Source organism: Macaca fascicularis, chromosome 11 (genome assembly GCF_037993035.2).
Source record: "Macaca fascicularis isolate 582-1 chromosome 11, T2T-MFA8v1.1".
In the NCBI taxonomy this organism is placed as follows: Eukaryota; Metazoa; Chordata; class Mammalia; order Primates; family Cercopithecidae; genus Macaca; species Macaca fascicularis.
The window spans coordinates 101,299,892-101,320,099 of NC_088385.1; the positions used below are offsets into that span (position 1 = coordinate 101,299,892).

The 20,208-nt window shown below is 44.1% G+C and overlaps 1 protein-coding gene across 2 annotated transcripts in view; it reads left to right on the forward strand.

Moving 5' to 3' along the window:
• The window catches only part of PLXNC1 (plexin C1), a 159,202-nt gene that overhangs the window by 94,013 nt on the left and 44,981 nt on the right, over positions 1-20,208 (forward strand). For both annotated transcript variants that reach the window (XM_005571872.3, XM_045365712.3), the window contains exons 12-20: positions 1,193-1,280; positions 5,131-5,334; positions 5,454-5,639; positions 8,611-8,713; positions 11,969-12,070; positions 12,375-12,478; positions 16,411-16,449; positions 16,680-16,804; positions 18,203-18,401. In XM_005571872.3, the coding sequence (XP_005571929.3) occupies positions 1,193-1,280; positions 5,131-5,334; positions 5,454-5,639; positions 8,611-8,713; positions 11,969-12,070; positions 12,375-12,478; positions 16,411-16,449; positions 16,680-16,804; positions 18,203-18,401 (1,150 nt within the window). The remainder of the gene's footprint in view (positions 1-1,192; positions 1,281-5,130; positions 5,335-5,453; positions 5,640-8,610; positions 8,714-11,968; positions 12,071-12,374; positions 12,479-16,410; positions 16,450-16,679; positions 16,805-18,202; positions 18,402-20,208) is intronic.

Genomic DNA, 20,208 nt, shown 5'->3' on the forward strand with positions numbered 1-20,208 from the left:
CCCACGTGCCTGGTGTGCTCATCTATTGACTAGGTTCATACTCACAACAAATCTATGAGATCTGCTATGGCTTGTCCCTTTTGCAAATGAGGGAACTAGGGGAGGAAAAGGGTTCAAACGACTCACCCCAGACCCCAGACAGCCGGGACTAGGAGGTTGGGCTCTGAGCCACTGCAGTATCCTGCTCTGCTATAAAGTAAGAGGCTCCTTACTGTCCTTCACCTGTGACATTCTGAGCCTGTGTGTCTTGGCTGCTCCTGGGTCACTGTGCCTTGAACAAGAATGTGGCCCTGAATGCTGGCCATCGGGACAGCACGCTTGGCTTGGTTTTCTAGTAATGGCTACAGACTGGCATGAGGCCAACTCAGCCCATCCCCATTGTGGCTGGAGGATTCAGAGATCAGTGTCTTCACTCTGCCCTACACAAATTGGGTTGCTCAGGCCCGCCTCCTGGTCTTGTCATCAGGGGCTCAGCTGGCTGTTGGACCTGACATACCCAGGCTCTTGTCCCCTAGAATGAGTGTCTGGTGACCTACATGAACAGGGGTACAAGGGCAGCCAGAGCTGTGGACAGCTGTTTATTTCACACCCAGTGACCGCTTCGCTTATATGCACTGAGAAACGTGAAGTTATTTGACTTGGTTTTAGAGAGATAGAATGTAGCTGTTATTTATATGGCGTACCAAATAGGAATTTACACTTTTAATGTCATCTGTAATTTTACCTTGCCCAAAGTGTTTCCTGTCTCTCTAAATAGCATATCATTGGTAGGTTAGGAGTTTGATTTTGAAAATTGTTAGATTGAAGCATCTTTATATAGATTAAACAGTAATCAAACAAAATTCTGTTTAGTGAAACCTTTTCAAGGTACAGCTCCTGATCTGATTATATGTGGCGATATGACACACAACAAAATTCAAATTCCATCAAAGAATCTGGGCATTTTCCTAGAATTAAAATAGGATCTGACCTGAATTTTTATATTTATGCATCTTGAAACCCCTGAATTTGTGACTGGTATCCTGAAAAGATTTCTAAAATTGTCCTGTATTTGAAATTAAAATTCATTAATTTGCTCTCAAACATAATTGGGTTTAATATTAAACATGAATAAATTGATAGCTTTGTTCATAAATGCAAAACGCCTGTGTTTTAGCTATGAAACCCTTATTGTTGTCTTTATTCTTTGCAGTGGTGGTCAAAATATAACCATGATGGGCAGAAATTTTGATGTAATTGACAACTTAATCATTTCACATGAATTAAAAGGAAACATAAATGTAAGTCTCCAGCTGCTTTGTAACAATAGTTGTTTTCAAGGATGGTTCTATTTTCATCACACTATGCTTTGTTGGGGGGCATTTTTTATTTCTGTGACTTTGGTGTTATAAACTTTTACCTATGCTATCATATATACTATCTGTGCTAGAGTGGAAATAATAAAACCTTATCCTTGTAGCTGAGTATTTCTAGTTGCAGCAATGAGGAAAGAGAAATGAACTTGGTACAATAAGACCTGACATTTTCTTTTTATGTGTTTTGTGGCAAGTCACCTTAATGAGGAAATGCTTATGAATATGTGTGAAAATTCTTCGTGAAAGGTTAAGGTGTGATATAAAAAATTGCATTTCTGTGAAGAGTAGGTGGTGGTGTTCCCATTGCACAGAGAGAGTTGGGGTTCACAGAGATTAGATGACTTGCAAAGGTCCCAGAAATCTTGTCACGTGCTTCTCCTTCTCCTCGACCCAATTTGTTCCCTACCATCTGATGTCACCTTCTCTTCCCTTTCATCTCCCCACAGCAGAAATGGTAGGAGGGGTCTGGCTTCCACCCTTGCCCAGTTCTCCCACCAGTGCCTCTGGATGGAGATCTTCTAGAGCAGGGGTGTCCAACCTTTCGGCTTCCTTTGGCCACATTGGAAGAATCGTCTTGGGCCTCACCAACATTAACGATAGCTGATGAGCTAAAAAATGTTTGTGCATCATTTCTGTGATACCCACCACCACAGATAAGCAAAAAAGTCCTCACATTCAAAAGGCTGGACACGGCTGCTCTAGATGGAAGCTTCTGATGCCAAGAGGGGAGATGAGGGATTTCACATACAAGTCAGGCCTCCAAGTGTACTCGCACACACTTCTAAATGTCCTTCCCCATTCTTTCTTCCCCTTTTTCCCTCTCCTTGATGAGATATGTGAGGTGGTTGCCTCTCTGGGGCCCTGCCTGACCACTTCCTGCCAAGGCTGACGTGCTCCCTACTTGGGACAGTGTGGGTTCAGACCCAAATTCCAGGGGCCTCCTGATAGGCCGTCCTCACAGCCTTGTCGTGCACACATTCGCCTGCTGACACGGTTCAGAGCCATTTCCAAGCCTCACACTGTATCTGACTCCAGGCCACATCTCCATGGTGTGAACACCTCCAGTTGAATGACTCATGTAGTTTGACCCTCTGACCAGAGGCATTGCCTGAGTTTTTCGTGGACTTACTCTCCCTCCCACTTGCTGTTCCCAAATCAAGCTGAATTTTTTGAGCACCTACTGCAGGCAAAACATTTTGCTGGGTGCAGGGACAAAAGATAAGTGAGATAGTCATATTGCCTTCATGGAGGCAGGCAGCAAATCTACACTGGGACTGAAAGTTGAGGCTGAGTGTGGTGGCTCACGATTATAATCCCAGCACTTTGGAAGGCGAAGGCAGGAAGACTGCTTGAGGCCAGGAGTTTGAGACCAGCCTAGATAACATAGTGAGACCCCATCTCTATAAAATAAAAATTTAAAAAGTTGACAGCACAGAGTATCATCAGGTTCTAGGTCCTCTGGTTCCCTAACTGTTCAGAAACCCTGTGAGTCCAAGAAGACACCAGGTATTTTCACATGAAAGAGAAATTAAACATGGATGGGATGAAGTATGCCTGCAGTATGGAGTGGGCTGGGTAGAGCAGGGAGGTGAGTTCAGGTACAGAGGACAGAATCCTTGCAGGCCCCTGCTGGGAACGTCACTCAATCCTGCTTAGTGGGAACCTAGAGGGTGGGTCGGGAATGAGCAGGAAGGATAGCTGTAAAGCTGAGTTGGGGCCACAAAAAGCGGCATCAGACTGAAAACTTGCCCTTAATTCTGTAGGCAGCAGGGAGCCACTGAAGATCTCTGAGCAGGAAGTGACACAGGTCTAGGTGCACTGGACTCACACTGGACCGAGACAATTAGTGACGATGAAAGCAGTCAGAAGGTTACCAATGGGAAAAGAGACTATGCAGAAAGCAGTAGACTAGGGAAAGGGGAGAATTCTGACCTAAAAGGCTTCGGTGTCCTGTCTTGCGTCCTGGGAAACCACGAGAAAAGAAGAGAGTGTCCAACCCCCAGCAGGGGCCAGCTCCTGAAGCGCTTGTTGCTGCTGAATCACTCTTTGTTGGGGAACCTCCTGCAGGGCGGTTATTTTGGCAATGGTGCACAGCTGAGTTTGGAGAGGCAGGAACTGAAGAAGGGCTGGGAGCCCAGTGAGGATGCTCATGCCAGTGCAGGTGTGTTGGAGACGTCCGCAGTCTCTCTGGGCTGACAGCAGGTCCCTTTGGGCTGTGGTTAGCACAGCAGGTCTCAAGTGCTGGGGCATGGTGAAGCTAGAGGTGACCAGCTTGTCTTTATAGCAGTATCGTTAAAGGGAGAGCGGGGGTGACATCATGGGAGTGAGAGCACAGAGGAGGAAGAAAAGAGCACCTAGGACTGGTGGCAAAGCTTCATTTTAAGGAATGAAAGACAATAGGATGGGCGGTGAAGGTGGCCCAGAGGGTGCTCAGAAACCAGTGAAAAAGAGCAAATCGCATGGTGCGAGTTGGTCATGAGTACAGAACTGTAGAGTCTTGAGGATAATGAGGTTGGGTGATCCTCTCGCCGGCAATCCTTCTAGAAGGCATCTTCAGTAAGAAGCCAGCCTGCTAGGAGTTAGGGTTGCTGAGGCAGTGGAGACAGTAGTTTTCATCCTGTGGACAGAAATGTGAGCAGGAGATTCCGGGCTGTAGAGTTTGGAAAGATGTGAAGGGAAAGGAAGGTTGTGCTTGTCCAGATCTCAGCTCTTCACATCCTATTTTCCCACCAATTGCCCCTTCCTATTGTCTTTTTTATGCTCTAGTATCAGGGGGTGGTGGGGATGGGGGAAAATACTTTTTACCACCTGATGAATTTCTTTTTATGGGTTATCATTGCTTTTCTGTAGAATGTTTGCCATCCTCCCTTAACCCAGCAGCCTCCTCTGCCTGTCCTGTACACCTAAACAGGACACTATATTTCAATATATTTATGTTATATATTTACTAACTTTTTAAATTTTATTTTTTTATATATAGAGAGACAGGGTCTCACTATGTTACCCAGGCTGTTCTCCAACTCCTGGACTCAAGTAACCCTCCTCCCTCAGTTTCCCAAAGTGCTGGGATTACAGGCATGAGCCACGTGCCCAGCCTATTTATGGTTTTGTTTTGTTTTGTTTTGTTTTGTTTTAATCCTGTAAATCAGGCCGCCTTTTCTGCATTGTTTTCAGTTTTCATGCTTTTCATTTCATGGGGGACGCATTGTTCCTGTTTTCTGTTACGCCTGAAAAGGCTTTTCCTTCTTGTGGCTAGTGACTTCTGCTAAGGCCCTGCAGGAGGTTCCCCAACAAAGAGTGATTCAGCTGCAACAAGCGCTTCAGGAGCTGGCCCTTGCTGGGGGTTGGACACTTTTCTTTTCTCGTGGTTCCCGAGGGCTCAGACAGGCTGACCCCAAGGACACCTAAGCCCCTTGGGTCAGAATCTTCCCCTTTCCGTAGCCTACTGCTTTCAGCTTAGTTTCTTTTCCCATGGCATAACCTTCCAGCTGCTTTCATTGTCACTCATGATATCATAATATTCACTAGCACATTTTGAGTGCTTACTGTGTGCCGGGCCCTGTTCTAAGCATGCATAATCTCATTTAACGTAGCCCTCATTTAATGTAATGTAGGGTTAAGTCAATCCTGTGAGGGAGGTAGTATTGCTGGCTCCATGTTACACATGAGAAAACAGAAGCACCAAGAAGTTAAGTTGCTCAGGTCACTTAGCTCTTAGAGATCAGAGCTGGCATTCATTCACAAAGTGACTAAAACGTTCCTTTCTTTTCTCCAGGTCTCTGAATATTGTGTGGCGACTTACTGCGGGTTTTTAGCCCCCAGTTTAAAGAGTTCAAAAGTGCGCACGAATGTCACTGTGAAGCTGAGAGTACAAGACACCTACTTGGACTGTGGAACCCTGCAGTATCGGGAGGACCCCAGATTCACAGGGTATCGGGTAGAATCCGAGGTGGACACAGAACTGGAAGTGAAAATTCAAGTATGTTTCTTTTTTTCTGGGTGGGATGTTGCCCCGCCCCCTTGACCGGAAAGGTGTGTTTATGCTTGTGAGTTTCTACACGTGCTCTGACTTCTCCATCTTCATTTTATTCTTCACAGAAAGAAAACGACAACTTCAACATTTCCAAAAAAGACATTGAAATTACTCTCTTCCATGGGGAAAATGGGCAATTAAATTGCAGTTTTGAAAATATTACTAGAAATCAAGATCTCACCACCATCCTCTGCAAAATTAAAGGCATCAAGACTGCAAGCACCATTGCCAACTCTTCTAAGAAAGTTCGTGTAAGTGACCTGGCAGTCCCACCTGCTGTCTTTACCTGATTTTTGTGATAATTCCTTGGCTAAACCAGAGGCCAGAATGGAATCTTTCATGGATCTTCAGATCCTCACTTTAGATAGAAGATAAACAAAGCTGGTACTGCGAGCCCAAGCAAAATAGCTCCAAAATAGCTGGCTGAATCCATCCCTGTGCTTGTTTGAATGTCAAAGCATTGGACACACCATTGTCTACAATCCTAATGAGTCTTGATAGCTTTTGTTCTAGCCATACATTTATACAGTAGCATCTGCAAGCAAAATCTCTAGACCCATTGACAAATGAGCTGTCACTCCTTTCTCAAATGCGGAGGTGACATGTCTCAGCAGAAACCCAAAACAAACAAGGGCCTCTTCAGCACACTCTGGGTAGCATTAGAATCAGATGGAGTCAGATAATCTCTGGGTCACAGCCTGCTTCCTTCACCATGAAGTCATACTTTCTGCGATTAATCTTTTCCCAGATATGTTTGGGGGACCCGTCACTGCTATATTTATGTCCCATAATAAAGATGTGAGACCACTGAGAAGGGAAACAGAAGTCACCCTTTATAGTGTTCCTGCCATATGAGGCTCTGTACAGCCTATATAAATTCTTTTTGATCTATTGTCATAAATAATTGGATAAAAGACAATGAAAAAGAACTTCAGACTGGAAGGCAACAACAAAAATGTGTTCATGTCCCAGTCGCTCCAGTTAATAGCTCTGTGGCCTTAGGTAAATCACTTGAGTTTCCTGAGCCTCTCTTTGTCCATCTGTATGGTAAATGGGGGTAATAATAAGTTTTATTTATTTTGTAGACAGAGTCTCACTCTGTCACCCAGGCGGGAGTGCAGTGGCGCGATCTTGGCTTACAGCAACCTCCGCTTCCCAGTTTTAAGCGATTCTCATGTCTCAGTCACCCAAGTGACTGGGATTACAGGTGCACGCCACCACGCCTGGCTAATTTTTTCTATTTTTAGTAGAGACCAGGTTTCACTGTGTTAGGCAGGCTGGTCCCAAACTCCTGGCCTCAAGTGATCTGCTTGCCTCAGCCTCCCAAAGTGCTGACATTACAGGTGTGAGCCACCGCGCCCAGCCAATAGTAAGTTTTAAAACAGGAATAACAACTGGGCTGGGAGAGATAAGTCATGCCTATAATTCCGGCACTTTGAAAAGCCAAAGCAGGAGGATCACTTGAGCCCCTAGAAATCTGGGCAACATAGTAAGACCCTGTTTCAAGAAAACAATAAGGAACAACAACTCAACTCACCAGTGTTTCCACCTTTCCTGTTAGTTGAGAAGAGCAAGTGTTAGCATTCTTCATCCGTCATGACATAGCTCCTGAGAGCCTATGCCGTGATGGGGACAGACAGAGAATAAAACAGACAAAAACATCTGCCTTTGTGGAGGTTCCCTAAAGAGACACAGCATGAAGAATATAAATAAAAATTGTGTTACTTGGTGGCAGTTGCTATGGAGAAAAAAGCACCAGTGTGGGGGGGTGGGGGGCCATGCTGCAGGTTTTGCAATGGTGGGTAGAAAAGGGCTGCTTGTGAAGGTGATATCTGTATAAGGAGGAGTGGGAACAAGCCATGGGCTATCTGGGGTAGAACATTCTAGGCAGAGGGAGCAGAGGTTGCAGAGGTCCTGAGGCAGGAGGCTGCCTGGCGTGTTTGAAGAGCAGCAAGGAGGCCAGTGTGACTGCAGTGGAGGGAGCAGAGCAGAGGCTTCCGAGGTTAGAGAGTTCGCGGAGAGAACAGGAGATGACTAGGACCTTGTGGACCATGGCAAGGGCTTGGCTGGTGGGCTGGGGAAGGCATGGGAGAGTTTTGAGGAGGGCGCCATGAGCTGACTTATTCAGATGACGTCACGCATTTAGTTATGACAGCCTACCAAGAGGCACTCCCAACATCCCATTTCAGAGATGAGGAAAAAGGAGACTGGATGTGCGTACCTAACCCAGGGTTCTATGGCTGAGAACACAGGTGGCAGAGCTGGGATGGAGAGCTTCAGCTATCTGGGTCCAAATCCATCCTCCAGCTGCTGTGCTCAAATGCCTCCACAGGGAGCAGCATGGGTCCAAAGATGGAAACACGCCTTAATACTTGTATGTACATCAATGAAATAATTAAGCTTCATGTAGAGTTTTTCCCTTGACAAGTTTCACAAAATATAACAAAAAAAAAAAATGCTAAAACTGCAAAAATCCCTGAGGGATGATCTGATCAGCACTGACAATCTGGTTTTTGCCACAGAATGTTTTATTCAAAATAGGATGCCAGGTACAGTAGCTCACACCTGTAATTCCAGCACTTTGAGAGGCTGAGGTGGAGGATCGCTTGAGTTTGGGAGTTCGAGACCAGACTGGGCAATATAGTGAGACCCTGTCTCTACAAAAAATTTAAGTTAGCCAGGTGTGGTGGTGTGCACCATAGCCCCAGCTACTTGAGAGGCTGAGGTGGGAGGATCACTTGAGCCCATGGTGAGTTCGAGGCTACAGTGGGCTATGATCACACCACTGCACTCCAGCCTGGGCAACAGAGCAAGATCGTGTGTCTAAAACAAAAACAAAACAAGCCCTGCCTGTAAAAAAGATAAAAATTGAGTTTCTCCTTAGAATAAGGGGCAGGGGCTTCTTGCCTACAGGTTACTGCCTCTTTATTGCCCCCACTCCCGCAACTTAAAACCCCCAGAGCAAAGAGGGCCAAAATTAAGACTCTGAGGGTGTAGTCCAGCACACGTCAACTGACATTTCAGGAAACTGAGGCACAGTGAATATTCTGGATTTGCCCAAGGACACATAGCCAATCTGCCACAGAAATGAGAGTTGAACTCAGATATCCTACCCAGCTCACTGCTTCTTTTTGTATTGTGAAGCCATTTTAGGGGGGAAATTATGTAAATAAATACAGTCCCCAACTCAATTGGGTCTAATGACATTCTTTGTCCCATCAGGTCAAGCTGGGAAACCTGGAGCTCTACGTCGAGCAGGAGTCAGTTCCTTCCACGTGGTATTTTCTGATTGTGCTCCCTGTCTTGCTAGTGGTTGTCATTTTTGGTAAGTGCCCTGTTTAATGTTGTCAGAGAAATTATTCCCTGGGGCCTCTCGCCAGGCAGGCAGACTTTCAGCTTTCAGGGGCTGTTTGCTTCAATTAAGTATAAATGGGTGAAAGCCCAAATCAAAACTTTGAGAAACGAATAATAGGTACATGCTGAGGGCTTTCTAAACTTTTCTTTTGGCCAGGCGTGGTGGCTGCTGCCTATAATCCCAGCACTTTGGGAGGCTGAGGCAGGTGGATTGCCTTGAGGTCAGGAGTTCAAGACCAGCTTGGCCAACATGGCGAAACCCCATCTCTACTAAAAATACAAAAATTAGCCGGTGTGATGGCGGGAGCCTGTAATCCCAGCTACTTGGGAGACTGAGGCTGCAGAATTTCTTGAACACAGGAGGCGGAGGTTGCAGTGAGCCGAGATCGCGCCACTGCACTCCAGCCTGGGGGACAGAGCAAGATTCCATCTCAAAAACAAACGAACAAACAAAAAACAAATTTTTTTTAAGGTTGCTTCATTAATAGAAGGCTGGATTACATAGATGGTATCTTGGGATTTGAGGGATATAATCTACTTTGCTTCTCCATTCCTTCGAATTGTGGAGACAAATGTTCATTTATGTAATTCTCTAAGAACTTCTCTGGGATTTTGGGCTCCCAGGACTTGGTTATTTCATCCTGACCACCCCCCACCACCTACCACCCCAGTCTCATGCCAGTCTTGATTTTCTGGGCAGAACCACACTTTAGAAGTGTGGTCATGCCTGGGCACAGTGGCACGCACCTGTAGTTCCAACACTTTGGGAGGCCGAGGAGGAAGGACTGCATAAACCCAGGAAATTGAGGTTACAGTGAGCTATGATCATGCCACTGCTTGCCAGCCTGGACAACAGAATGAGGCCCTGTGTCTAAAAAGTAAACACATTTTTTAAAATGATCTATGTCATCTCTTAAAGTGGTCCCAGGCTCATCCACACACCGTGAGCCCATGGTGGTTGCTCATTGGCTACATCTGGCCCACCAATATATTTTGTTTCGCCCATGTAGCATTTTCTAAAACTATTAAGTAGCTTATAACATTTAAAAATTAGTGATTCACATTTGGAAACATCTCTTGAAAATGTGAAAGATTTGGATCATTGGATCCCAAATTTCTGTAGCATCCGTTTAATAGAGCTGAGTAGCAGCTATGCCCTTGAGAGAGGTAACGTGCTCCCTAGGTTTTGACCACAGTTGCCACCACTCCATATTGTCTCCACCTAGGCCATTTAACACATCTGTGTAGCTGATATCTGCAGCCATTTCGTTTGTGACTGTGGTTCTGAGCTGCTTGTCATTTGAAGTCTATTTTCTCTCATCCTTCTTTGAAAAAGGAAGTCTTATCCACCAACAAATAGCACTTTGGCCGGTGGCTCACGCCTGTAATCCCAGCATTTTGGGAGGCCGAGGCAGGCAGATCACGAGGTCAGGAGATCAAGACCATCCTGACCAACGTGGTGAAACCCCATCTCTACTAAAACTACAAAAATTAGCCAGGTGTGGTGGCACGTGCCTGTAATCCCAGCTACTCAAGAGGCTGAGGCAGGAAAATCATTTGAACCTGGGAGCTGCAGGTTGCAGTGAGCCGAGATCGTGCCAATGCACTCCAGCCTGGCCAGAGTGAGACTCCATCTCAAAAAAAACAAAAAACAAAAAAAAAACACTTTGTATTTCTTGATTGAACATAGGTATTGCCTTTCTGAAATTTGATGGCTAGTCCAGGCAGTGGCCAATGTCTCCTTCCATACACTCATATATTCACTCATTCATCCCCGCATCTATTCACCTGATGTTCATCCAGTACTTGTTATATTGCTGATACCTGTGCAAGTCTCTGGAGCTAGAAAACATGAGCCTTTGTGTGCATGAGTCAGTGTTGCTCAAACTGAGGTCTGAGGAACAATGGTCCCAAGTGACTGTCCTGGAAAAGGAGGTTCCATGGTCAAGTAAGTTTGGGAACCACTACATACTCCACCCTTTCTTAGACATGCACAACGCATGTTATTAAGACTGTTGACTTTATGAAGTAGTCCAGTGAAGAGCTGTATTTGTTTCCTCCAGCATTATTGGTAGCAGAGCCCATCTATTATGTAATTTCTTTTTTTTTTTTTTTTTTTTTTGGAGAAAGGGTCTCTCTTTTTTGCCCAGGCTGAGTGCAGTGACACGATCACAGCTCACTGCAGCCTTGACCTCCTGGGCTCAAGTGATCCTCCCACCTCAGCCTCCCAAGTAGCTGGGTGGGACGCCAGGCATGCACCATCACACCCATCTAATGTTCTATTTTTTTTTTTTGTAAAGACAGAAAAATGTCTTTCTCTGTTGCCCAGGCTGATCTCAAACCCCTGGCCTCAAGCCATGCTCCCACCTCAGCCTCTCAAAGTGCTGGAATTACAGACGTGAGCCACCGCACCTGGCTGTAATTTGTATAAGTGAGGAGAAGCTTCCTAGAATAATGATGGTTGATTGTTGAATACCTATACTTTTTAAATAATACATTCTTAATGCTTTTTATGAGTTACTTCTTATAATCCTCCCAGCATCACAGTGAGATAGGCACTCTTACAGAGAAGGCAGCCAGGCACTGAGATGCTGAGGAACTTAACCCAGGTCACACAGCTAGTAAATGACAGAGCAAGGACATGAACCCAAGAACCAAACTGGGTTGGTTTATGGCCTTTGCAGCACAGTTAGAAGCAGTAAGGAGATATGGGAGTTCCTTGTGGTTCGCTCATAATGTCACCTCATTAGCTCTATGCAGGTTTGGCCCATGTAGCCAACTGTGGATCTGCAGTTCCTTTCTGCATTTGCAGCACAACTTTATTTCTCCAGGGATGCTTACAAACATTCAAAAAGAATGGAACAATGCAAGTGGCTGCAGCTGTAGGGAAACTTGGCTTGTTCCATTACATTTCAGCCAACTGGGATCTTTGGTTACAAGTGAAGGTTATTTGATTTAGCTTTCACTTGTAAAATGAGTAAGGTTTTGGGTTTTTTCTGTTGCATTTCAGCATCTTCCTCTTCAGAGTGACCCCTCACTGGGAAATTTTCTTTTTTATAAGATCCAGCTCTTCAATGCTATTTTCTAGTTTCATTGTAGCTCTTGCTCTCTGTCCCTATCTGGTTTTTTTGTTATTTGTTTTTAAGAACTGTAAAGGTTGCTATTTGTTTTCATTTTTGGTTTTTGAGTGAACATGTCCCCCTAATGCAGCATCTCTGTCTCTTAGCGGCCGTGGGGGTGACCAGGCACAAATCGAAGGAGCTGAGTCGCAAACAGAGTCAACAGCTAGAGTTGCTGGAAAGCGAGCTCCGGAAAGAGATACGTGACGGTAGGCTCCAAAATTGTATTTGTAGAAAAACAAGCCTTTTATATTTATATTTTTATTTTTTTACCCTTACATGGAGATGGCCACAGTAATGAGAACTGTTTGTATAATAGAAGACAACGGAGCAGCAGGGCCTGGACCTGGCTTTGCGTTTTATTTCAGCTCTTCTCTGCAGCCAACCAAGTCATTATCTATTGTTTCTTCTTTAATGAAAACCAAGGTCATACCCTGTGTTAGACAAAACAGCAGAAGATCTTATCCATTGTTTGTTGAGTTAAAATATTGCTCTTGGGATTCTGTTTTGCAGGCTTTGCTGAGCTGCAGATGGATAAATTGGATGTGGTTGATAGTTTTGGAACTGTTCCCTTCCTTGACTACAAACATTTTGCTCTGAGAACTTTCTTCCCTGAGGTAAAAGAGCATTGATCATATTCCGAAGGTTGAGTCTTGAATAATAATGAAGGTGCTTGTTGCTGTTGTCAAAACAAGTGTTTGCTTCCAAGGCAGCTATAGATAATATGCTTGGTACAAAATAATGGCTTAAGTTTGAGCAGAGCAGGGAGGAGGGTAATTATTAATTGCATTGATTAGGGTATAAAACAGTGATGGGTCACTGGTGATTATTCTTTGCCCAGTAACAAAAACCTAGGAGGGACAGAAGCTCAGAGTGATGATTTTTGCTTTCTTTTACTCCCAATGTAGAACTGAATGTGTAGCTGGGAAGTGAGCTAGTTTATTTAAAAATCAATAAATTGTGAGCTAGCCAATTTGTTGTGTTTATCTGCATGACTTACATTGCAGCGACTAGATTATTCACTATTACTTCTCAATTGGAAAGGAAAAATACTACCGGTCAAAAGGGAGGAAAGTAGACATGGATGGAATTGGAGTTGAAAACAGGCATTTTTAGCCATGTAAAGTTCTTATGGTTCTCTTCGGTAGTTTTTCTTTAGCTGATCAGTTTGTATCATCCTCATTTAGTAGACACAGATGCACGAACTGATTAATTCATTTGTTCTAGGGCTCTGAGGAGTTGTCTACTTAACCCTTTGGGTTGCTGGTCTTACCTATGTTCTCACGCCTCCATTTTCTCACCCACTCACTCAGCCTTCTCCATTTACCCTCCCAAGTCTTTGGCGAGGTACACTCATCCTGCGTATCATCACTGCCACGTCCTGATACCCCAGCTCCGCCATCTTGCCCTTCTTTTTTGCGATCTGATGACCACATAGAGGCCCAACCTCTTAAACACATCAATACCAACGATCACATTTCAATCTAGACTTCTAAGCAATGGCTGATACCTCTCCAGGCCAAAGGAGAGTTTGTATCACCTTACCAGAAGCTTCTCCAAAACAATTGGCCAGGAGCCTAGAGTTCAGAAACTCAGAGACATGCAGTAAGCAATTTCCAGTTTCTCTATAATTCTAGAAGAGGACACCATGATATGTAATGCAGGGTCTGGAGGTTGGAATGCCTTCATAAAACACATGCCATATTTTTTGGTCCAAGCCTTAGTGTTATAAATCAAGAAGGCTGTAAATAAGACTTCAGCTTTTTGTGCTGGTGAAGTTTGTTTCCCTTAACTTATCCTCCAAGAGTACCGAGGCACTGAGATCTGCCATTTGCCACCTCATCCATTTCTATGGCAGAACACCGCCTGGGGAGGGGAATTCGATTCCCCGAATCAGGATGACTGTGCGGGGCCTCTGCAAAGGTTGCATCACGAGTCCCATTTCTAAGCTATCTGAGATCCCCATTAAGAATTTAAAAGCAATAAAATAACGGAGATTTTTGACTATCAACATGAATGCTGTGTGGGCTTTTACAGTTAATGATTGCCCTTGAGTGCTGAATAGAGTGATCTGTGGCCTGAGAAAAGAAATGTTCTTACCTTCTAAATTTGGTAATCAAGAACAAGATAGAGAAATGAATGTAAAGGAACACTGTTGCAAGTTGAATGTTTCCAAAAAAAAAAAAAAAAAAGATCCCAGGAACAATGCTACCTTATTTTAGAAGAGAGATAGTTGCAAAGGAGCCAAACTGATTTAACTCAGTGTTATGTATAATCTTGAAAAACAACTGGGAAAGCCATAAAAATTGAAGTCAGAAGTTGTTTAAAGGAGAGAACCCAGGAAAAAAACACGCATAAATTTGTCAGAACCCTTTCAAGAAGACCTAAGTCAAAATTGAATTTATAATAATTAAGAAAAGATAGAACAGGGAAACACATCATAAGAAGACAATGCCACTTGAAATGCATTCCAGGCTGTAGATAAGTCCTGGTATTAATTAGGCTCTTTATGGATTGATCAGAAGCCAAATCCTCTAGGCCTGGAGGTTGGGGGCTGGGGAGGGGGAGGATTTGGGTGTTCAGCACCTACAAAAAAGCAACAGGCAAAATCCAGAGGAGATTGTAGGTTCTCAAAGGAGGCCAGGGTTCTTTGCTCTGCCTGTTGGTTTTGGCTTTTAGAGCCTTGCTTTTTATTATATTGACTCTTCTTCGCTTTGCATAAAATAGGAGAAGAAATAAGGGTAGGCAGAGGATCTAAGCTGAAGAAAAGGGAAATTTGAATGAGAGGAGGAAACAGCCTTAAAACACAGAGAGCCACGGGTCCGGGCATGGTGCCTCACGCCTGTAATCCCAGCACTTTGGGAGGCCGAGGAGGGTGGATCACTTGAGGTCAGGAGTTAGGGACTAGCCTGGCCAACATTGTGATACCCCGTCTCTACTAAAAATACAAAATTAGCCGGGGATGGTGGTGCACACCTGTAATCCCAGCTACTCGGGAGGCTGAGGCAGAGAATTGCTTGAACCCGAGATCGAGACCATCCTGGCTAACACGGTGAAACCCCGTCTCTACTAAAAAATACAAAAAAATTAGCCAGGCATGGTGGTGGGCGCCTGTAGTCCCAGCTTCTCGGGAGGCTGAGGCAGGAGAATGGTGTGAACCCGGGAGACAGAGCTTGCAGTGAGTTGAGATCGCGCCACTGCACTCCAGCCTGGGCGACAGAGCAAGACTCCGTCTCAAAAAAAAAAAAAAAAAGAATTGCTTGAACCTGGGAGGTGGAGGTTACAGTGAGCTGAGATTGCGCCACTGCACTCCAGCCTGGGTGATAGAGCAAGACTCCATCTCAAAACAAAGAAACAAACAAAAACACACAGAGAGCCAGGGTGGCACTTCAGTATTTATGATTAAGAATCAACCTGTTTCTCCTGTCCATTTACATGAAGTTGGTTCAGCAGAAAAATATTAAGAACTAGAAAATGCAAACCTAGGGTCTAGGAGTTTTTTCAGTTTGTTTTTTGGGACTTTTTTGCTTTTAACTAGGGGAGGATATGGCGAAAAGAGTTTTAGGTCTTTTGCTTGGGCTAGCAAATTTGAAACTATGAAGCAAAATTCTCTACAGAAGAAATTTACTTCACAAGATATAAAATTAGCTCAAAGTTTCTATTATCAAAAAGGAAGAAAAACCTGAATGTTTTCAGTTTAGAGTCTCATTCTGTGGACTCAAAGTATTGCTTAACATACTTTTAAAGTTTAACCTTTAATTTTTAATAAGATTTATGGCACACTACAAACCCTCAAATTTTGAAGTTTCTATTCCAGAGCTACCTAGCATTTAGAAACCAGTGGGGTAATAGCATTGTGGTCTAGTTTGCTATAAATTAGGAATAAAACCAGTAATGATAACTGACACAAGGCACTTACTCTGCACACATTTTATTTTCACACTAAACCTCTGGTGGGAACCATTATTGTCCCCATTTCAGAGATGAGGCAAGTCAGACACAGAGAGGTTAGGTAACACATCCCATGTCATGTGACCAGTATGTGATTAAAACCAGGACTGGAACCCAAGTAGTTTGGTCCAGATTCTATACTTTTAACTACCCCCTGTTTTCAGTATCATTGTGTATTGAAACCGTAGATGCTACTTAGGTAAGACTTGTAAAACTTAGCAATGTAATTTAGTCTTTATCTTTAGAAGGTAAATTGCTTGAAGAGCAGTCTGATATTTGCATAATCTTCATCAATGACCCCTCCTTTAACTCTTAAATCACTTCTTCTAAAATGTGAGATGATACCTTCATCTACCAAACCTAGGACTGATGCCATGATAATTATTCTTAGAGGCTTTCGGAATTCAGTGGCGTTTCTTGAAAGCTGAATAATTATTATTATGTATTAGAGAATATGCAGCCACCATAAACCCAGGGGCGCTTCAGATTAGCAAATAGTGTCTCTACTTTATTAAAACGGACTTGGGTATTATAACAAAAATACACTCTTCATTTCCTTTGGATGTTATGAATAATAAAAGTGTCTCCTTCCTCTCAGTCAGGTGGCTTCACCCACATCTTCACTGAAGATATGCATGTAAGTCTCTGCGTTTTCATTTTTAGCCCAGTGACTGCCTGATGTTCATAGTGTTATCATCATTATCATCTCCATGATTATTACTTTGAATTTTTATTGTGGTTTTTTTGGATCATGAATTCAATATTAAATAGTTCATTGTCTTGGAAAACCCATTGTGGATCTACTTTGTAACCTTAAACTTACATATGATTTTGTATTATACTATATATTTTTTTTCTTTTTTTCAGAACAGAGACGCCAATGACAAGAATGAAAGTCTCACAGCTTTGGATGCCCTAATCTGTAATAAAAGCTTTCTTGTTACTGTCATCCACACCCTTGAAAAGCAGAAGAACTTTTCTGTGAAGGACAGGTATTAGTCCATTCTCTGATGTTTTAAAAGCCTTTAAGAAGAGAAAATCAGGCTGGGCATGGTGGCTTATGGCTGTAATCCCAGCATTTTGGGAGGCCAAGGCAGGCAATCACTTGAGGCCAGGAGTTCAAGACCAGCCCGACCAACACAGCAAAACCTTGTCTCTACAAAAAAAAAGAGAGAGAGAGAAATCAAACCTGAGTCCTATATTTTATTTCCAAACCACTATCTGAACGTGGTCTCTTGAGAACATGCACTTTTCCAAAGGCTGTTTGACTGGAAGTTTATGCAGCCTTATCTCCATTTAGATCACACCACCCAACACAATTTTTATTTTTTTAGTTGGAATCTCACTCTGTGGCCTAGGTTGAAGTGTGTGATCGTAGCTCACTGCAGCCTCATCCTCCTGGGCTCAAGCTACCCTCCTGCCTCAGCCTTCCCAAGTAGCTGGAACTACAGGTGCACGCCACCACACCCCACGAATGTTGTTGTTGTAGTAGTACAGACCCCATCTCTACTACATGATCCAAAAAAAGTGCTGTATTGCCCAGGCTGGTCTCAAACTCCTGACCTCACACGATACCCCCTTCTGCAAGGATTACAAGCATAAGCCACTGTGCCTAGGCCTTTTTAAAAAAATTTGAGACAGGGTTTCGCTATGTTGCTTAGGCTGGGTTCAGACCCTGGCCTCAAGCGATCCTGCTGCTTCAGCCTCCTGCCCCCAGCTCCCAACACAAAGTCTATTTTGAAGACACACACACAACCCTCCCACCCCCAAGTAACCCTGAAAAACTCCAACACTCCAAAAAACCCACATGAATTCTTTTTTTTTTTTTTTTCTTAAGACGGAGTCTCGGTCTGTTGCGCAGGCTGGAGTGCAGTGGCACGATCTAGGCTCGCTGCAACCTTCACCTTCTGGGTTGAAGCAATTCTCCTGCCTCAGCCTCCCCAGTAGCTGGGACCACAGCAGCGTGCCACCACGCCTGGCTAATTTTTGTATTTTTAGTAGAGACAGGGTTTCACCACATTGACCAGGCTGGTCTCGAACTCCTGACCTCAGGTGATCTGCCTGCTTTGGACTCCCAAAGTGCTGGGATTATAGGCGTGAACTACCATGCCCAGCCCATAAATTCTTAATCAAAAAAGCAGAAGTGTTATTTTTTATTTTTAAAACATCCTGAAACTTTGGAAGACTCACTTCTTGTTACCACTCTAGTTTAAATGCTGAAAACACAGAAAATGTTCTAGAGATAGAAGTGGTTAGAATCTAAACTTTAAAAAAAAGCTCCCAACCCAACAAGCCAGCTCCCTGCCCTGCCAGTGAACTTCCATGGAAACTCCCATCAGTGTCCTGCTAGGCCTGCAGCTGATGGTTCACCCAGCTCTCTTTTTCAACAGGTGTCTGTTCGCCTCCTTCCTCACCATTGCCCTGCAAACCAAGCTGGTCTACCTGACCAGCATCCTGGAGGTGCTGACCAGGGACTTGATGGAACAGTGTAGTAACATGCAGCCTAAACTCATGCTGAGACGCACGGAGTCCGTGGTCGAAAAACTCCTCACAAACTGGATGTCCGTCTGCCTTTCTGGTTTTCTCCGGGTAAGTGTCACATTCCTCAGCAGTGTCAGAGGTAAGGCAATAGGCAGGTATTTTTAGCGGACTCTGATGCCTTTGCCAGGATAAATCCTGAATGCTCCAGGGTGTCAGCATTTAACCGTGTTTCATCTTGGTCCTGACCCAGAACAGAGAGGGGGAGAGTAAACATTGTTTTTGCTGCAACGGGCCTATGCAAATGTAATTCATTTAGAATTTCCTCAGGTGAGACTTTTCAAGTGAGTTCACCTCACATCAATTCACACCCAGAGCCCAGTCAGCCCATTTAAGAAATTGTACTGCGAAAAGGGAATATTTCAAACACCAAAGAGAACAAACTGTTACAGGCCCTCTGAAGCATTGTAGAAATACCCATTACCTACCAATACACTGTAAGCTAATTGCAGTCAATTCCTACCAGTCATTCCGCATTAAAGCAGCTCTCCAAAGAGCTGCCTCCCCCTGGAGTTTGCTTTGTTGGAGTGACTGTGTGCATGTGGTTGTAATCTAATTGAACTTTAAAATCTTTTCAAATGCAAACTTTCTATAGATTCCAGCGGTGAAGAGGGTTGGCTTGATCTGAATCTAGACTTCACCACTTACTTGGTTTTATAACCTAGAGAACTGGAAGAAGATTTTAGACTGTTTTGAAGTGCCGATGAGAAAACATTCAATTGCTTAGCACTAAGGAAGCCTCCATAAATGTTGGCCATTACTATTATAAAATATTAATGTGAAAATAAAGGTGTCCTGTTGAACTCGATCTTCACCTGGTACAGAAGATTCTTATCCTTTAATTTTACCAGCCATCCAGATTCCAGCAAAACTGCATAATTGTGTATTTGTAGCTAGTTCGGAAATCTAATTAAACTTTGAATAAGATACACTGCTATGCCACAGGTTTTAACAGTGCTACTTAAGTTTAGATCCAACAGCAGTGCTTTAAATAGACTGTGTTTAGTTTAATGTTTAATGCAATCTTACAAGTAGATGCACAACATTTTTTTTATTTCTCACCAACCCCTTCCTCTCCCTAAGGCAATACCCATTTATTAAGATTAATGAAATCTGCCTTCTTTTCTGTTTACTTGGTATAAATCATCAGAGCCTTTGGGGAGATGTTGAGCCAGTTATTTCTGGGACGAATATTTTTTGTTTCTCACTATCTTTGCTTTAGCCACAACAGCTGCTAGATGGAGGCACCAGGACTCTCACCCAGTTCCCTGGTCTTGGTCTTCAGAGGCCAACTCCTGCCCCACCACGGTCTCACTGGATCAGAAGCTCCGGAAGTGGAGCCCAGCAATCCATGATTTTTGCAAGCCCCTGAGGTAGTAGAGAGAGCACCAGACTAGGGGTCTTGGTTAGAAGCAGTAGGTCTGGGCTCTGGAATCATCTCAGCCCCGGTCAGCTGTGTGTCCCTAGGCACGGCTCGTTCCATCTGGGCATCTGTTTTCAATCCACCAGATGACGGGCGTGTGTGGGCGTTACCTTTAAATCCCTTTCCAGCTTTTTCTACTGGATCTTGTGATTCTTAACTCTGAGTTTTGAAGGGCTGCTCTTGGGCATTAGAGGGGTGAGTTTTCAGAAAATCTGGGCTGCGAGCCCAAACGGCCTCCTTGAGCAAAGCATTCTGGGTCAAGATTTCACAGTGCTGATTCAAGAGCGTCTCGAGCACTCTGGGTGGTGAGGGGGCGGCTCGGCTCGCCAGGAGGAAGTGGCATCCAGCCAGTCGGCGATACTTTCACTTTCAGTGGAATAATTCCAGCTGGTGAAGGGGTCTGATGGGGTCTGATGTCCCTCCACCAGGTGCTCA